This window comes from Manis pentadactyla, chromosome 13 (genome assembly GCF_030020395.1).
Source record: "Manis pentadactyla isolate mManPen7 chromosome 13, mManPen7.hap1, whole genome shotgun sequence".
NCBI classification, from domain to species: Eukaryota; Metazoa; Chordata; class Mammalia; order Pholidota; family Manidae; genus Manis; species Manis pentadactyla.
In genome coordinates this window covers 50,375,419-50,379,992 of record NC_080031.1, presented here as the reverse complement: position 1 = coordinate 50,379,992, position 4,574 = coordinate 50,375,419, and the positions used below count along the sequence as shown (strand labels likewise).

The following is a 4,574-nucleotide window of genomic DNA, read 5'->3' as shown; positions in this document are numbered from 1 at the left end:
GTTTTGAGTAAATCAAATAAAGAAAGTAAGTTATTAGGTGACCAAGAATAAAAACTCTACCTGAAAAGTAAAACAATGCCTTTGGTGTTATGTCGCAGAGAGAGTGGATCCTGGTCATACAAGAGCAGCAAGTGGGAGCTATACTGTCTGATGTGGTGCAATTATCTAAACTTTGAAATAATCAGGCTCTTTGGCATTTATTTCCTTAAGTGTGTATGAATACAGTCCTTTCTTTCCTCAGGTCTTTCCAAAGTTAAGGATAAGGCCAATGAAGAATAAATGTCCAGCTATCTGAAAGCACTCTGTCCCTTGTGATGTTTGGATGTATTATATGAAGTGAGAATCTTGCCCATGTGTCTTAGGCAGCAATCCCAGCAGAGCCTGCTTCTTGTTCCTGAGGCTGTAGATTACAGGGTTCACTGTTGGAGGTACCACAGTGTAGACCACAGAAAGCAGCCTCTCAGTAACTGATGGTGAGTTTGAAGGTGGTTTGAGATAAACAAAACAGGCAGTTATAATAAAAATGGTGACAACAATGAGATGGGGAAGGCATGTGGAGAAAGCTTTAGACTGACCTTTTGTGGTAGGAATCTTCAGCACACTGGAGAAAATATAAACATAAGAGATCATGATACAGATGAAACCAATACTTGCATAAACTATTTTTGATGTTTCAGAGCAGGACATCCTTAATAATGAGGAGACATCACAGAAAAACTGTGGAATCACACTGGAGCCACAGAAGGGCATGGAAAATGTGCCAGCTGTGTACACAGCTCCAAAGAAACCCCAAGTGACCCAGGAAACACCAGCCATCAGGGCACAAGTGCCACCATTCATGACAACTTCATAGTGCAGGGAACAGCAAATCACCACATAGCAGTCATAGGACATGGCAGTGAGCACAAATATCTCACCTGCTGTAAAGGAAGTCATTAAAAATATCTGGAAAGCACACCACAAAATGGAAATTGAATTGTTGTGAGTTAGGCTATTGACAATGAATTTTGGGATTGGGACAGACACAAGGAAGATACCCAATAAGGAAAAATTCTTCAGGAAGAAGTACATGGGTGTTTGTAGCTGCAGGTCTAGGGTGATGAGAGTGATGATCAGAAGGTTACTCATTAGGACAGCCAGGTAAACCACTAGGAAGAGCACACCATGTACAATCTGGAGGTCCCAGACTTCAGAAAACCCCTGAAGAAGAAACCCTATGGCCATTGTGGCATTGACCATATGCTGGATTCTCTTCACTGCCTGTCAAGAGAAGGAGATATGCAAAGAAACATTAATTTACAGGAACCATACTGATATACAGAATTATTTCATTGAAGAAGAGGCATAGATCCACCTTAAATGCCTCTGAAGAGTACTGAAAAGTTCTTTTTTTAAGATAAAAGGATTCCATGAATGATATATAAAGAAAATAAGTCCTTACATGAGTTAAACCTCACACTGTAGCCTCTGCCATAACTTCAAACCAGATAAATTATAATGTATTATAATTTAATAAATTTTTCCCAATACACAATTAGTGCTGCAATAATATTGTGCTGTTATTAATGAGAAATTCTTTTGCTTTCAGAAAGCAATCTTAAGGCCTTTAACTGTAGGATTTTTTTTTTTTTTTTTTTAGATAATTATTTTTTATTGAAGGGTAGTTGACACACAGTATTACATTACATTAGTTTCAGGTGTACAACACAGTGATTCAACATTTATATACATGATAATTCTAAGTACCAGCTATCACCATACCAAGTTGTTACAATATTTTGACTATATTCCTTATGCTATACATTACATCCCGGTTGCTTATTTATTTTACAATTCGAAGTGTGTACTTTTTCTTGGTTGTTGTTGTTAGGGCATCTCTCATATTTATTGATCAAATGGTTGTTAACAACAATAAAATTCTGTATAGGGGGTCAATGCTCAATGCACAATCATTAATCCACCCCAAGCCTAATTTTCGTCAGTCTCCAATCTTCTGAAGCATAACGAACAAGTTCTTACATGGAGAACAAATTCTTACATAGTGAATAAGTTACATGGTGAACAGTACAAGGGCAGTCATCACAGAAACTTTTGGTTTTGCTCATGCATTATGAACTATAAACAGTCAGTTCAAATATGAATACACATTTGATTTTTATACTTGATTTATATGTGGATACCACATTTCTCTCTTTATTATTATTATTTTTAATAAAATGCTGAAGTGGTAGGTAGATACAAGATAAAGGTAGAAAACATAGTTTAGTGTTGTAAGAGAGCAAATGTAGATGATCAGGTGTGTGCCTGTAGACTATGTGTTAATCCAAGGTAGACAAGGGCAATAAAACATCCACATATGCAGAAGATTTCTCTCAGAACAGGGGGGGTGAGGTTCTAAGCCTCACCTCTGTTGATCCCCAATTTCTCACCTGATGACCCCCCTGCGACTGTGCCTGTCTTAGGTTGTTCCTCCCTTGAGGAATCTTACCCGTCTCTGGCTAACCAGTCATCTTCCGGGGCCATACAGGGAAATGTTAAGTTGGTAAGTGAGAGAGAAGCCTTATTGTTTGAAATGGTTAGTTTTTACTTCTTTGCATATTTATGCCCTGTGGCTTCTATGCCCAGCATTTGTCTTGAGGTATCTTTACCACTTGGAGGAGTTATGATACTCGGTAAATTTGATATGAGGCATGAATTCTATTTAAGAATTCGTTGTAATTAGGAAGGAAGAAGAAAAGCTATAGAAGTAGCAGGCGGGAGAAAACATGGGAAGATTGATTATTTCTTTGACATATCTTCTTGTAGAGTAACTTCAGCATGTATATATTTTAAGCTACTACTTAAATTGCGCACACACATTAACATAATAGGAGTATAGTTACATAACCAAAGCATACCTGTAATTACCAGCCATCACCAGTGAAACCAAGAAAACCAGTTAGGCACCCTAGGCATTTGTGAAAACTTATCAATGATATGATGGTTATTATCTAACTGAATTTGAATAGTTTGAGAAAAATCAGACAAATTAAAACAACCCATTCCTGGGCACTGTTCACATCCCATATGTTCTTTTAACAGTAAATAGTCTGTAGTTGTAAGATTTTGGAGCGCTACAATTTGCACTTCTCCTAATTCTTGGTTGAGTTCCAACAGTATAGATCCAGTCAAATTTGTTGTTGTACTGTATGCACAGGCCAGCTTAGATATCTCCTTCATTCCCATGGCAAGTCCAGGAGCTGGTGGGATGAATGCATCTACAGCTGTAGCAGTGCGTGGATCTTTGTTGGGGTTTTTTGATGATCATCTTCTGGCATGAGTCTTCCCGAGAGTGCTGATGTTGGAAGTTCTCTTTCATATCGTTTCTTAGTTCATTTTCGGGGTAGCCAAATTAGGCTTTGATCCTCTGTATAAATAAAAACAGACCCTTTGCCTACACTTTTATATGTCCTTTATATCATTGTGTAGAACTCATTAGAGGTCACCACATAGGAACTGCATTTTTTTTTTTTTAATCATTAATCTACACTTACATGACGAATACTTTGTTTACTAGGCTCTCCCCTATACCAGGTCCCCCCTATATACTCCTTTACAGTCACTGTCCATCAGCGTAGCAACCTGTTGTAGAATCACTACTTGTCTTCTCTGTGTTGTACAGCCCTCCCCTTTCTCCCACCCTGCTATGGATGCTAATCTTAATAACCCCCTACTTCTCCCCCACTTATCCCTCCCTACACACCCATCCTCCCCAGTCCCTTTCCCTTTGGTACCTGTTAGTCCATTCTTGAGTTCTGTGATTCTGCTGCTGTTTTGTTCCTTCAGTTTTTCCTTTGTTCTTATATTCCACAGATGAGTGAAATCATTTGGTATTTCTCTTTCTCTGCTTGGCTTGTTTCACTGAGCAAAATACCCTCCAGCTCCATCCATGTTGCTGCAAATGGTTGGATTTGCCCTTTTCTTATGGCTGAGTAGTATTCCATTGTGTATATGTACCACATCTTCTTTATCCATTCATCTATCGATGGACATTTAGGTTGCTTCCAATTCTTGGCTATTGTAAATAGTGCTGCGATAAACATAGGGGTGCACTGATCTTTCTCATACTTGATTGCTGCATTCTTAGGGTAAATTCCTAGGAGTGCAATTCCTGGGTCAAATGGTAAGTCTGTTTTGAGCATTTTGATGTACCTCCATACTGCTTTCCACAATGGTTGAACAAGTTTACATTCCCACCAGCAGTGTAGGAGGGTTCCCCTTTCTCCACAGCCTCGCCAACATTTGTTGTTGTTTGTCTTTTGGATGGCAGCCATCCTTACTGGTGTGAGGTGATACCTCATTGTAGTTTTAATTTGCATTTCTCTGATAATTAGCGATGTGGAGCATCTTTTCATGTGTCTGTGGCCATCTGTATTTCTTTTTTGGAGAACCATCTGTTCAGTTCCTTTGCCCATTTTTTAATTGGGTTATTTGTTTTTTGTTTGTTGAGGCGTGTGAGCTCTTTATATATTCTGGACGTCAAGCCTTTATCGGATGTGTCATTTTCAAAGATATTCTCCCATACTGTAGGGTTT

The 4,574-nt window shown here is 38.6% G+C and overlaps 1 protein-coding gene across 1 annotated transcript; it reads right to left on the bottom strand.

The window, feature by feature from the left end:
• Positions 1-327: 327 nt before the first annotated feature.
• LOC118913112 (olfactory receptor 14A2-like) lies at positions 328-1,239 on the bottom strand. Its single transcript, XM_036886822.2, has one exon. It carries the CDS (start codon positions 1,237-1,239, stop codon positions 328-330), a length of 912 nt encoding a protein of 303 aa, XP_036742717.1.
• Positions 1,240-4,574: the final 3,335 nt, after the last annotated feature.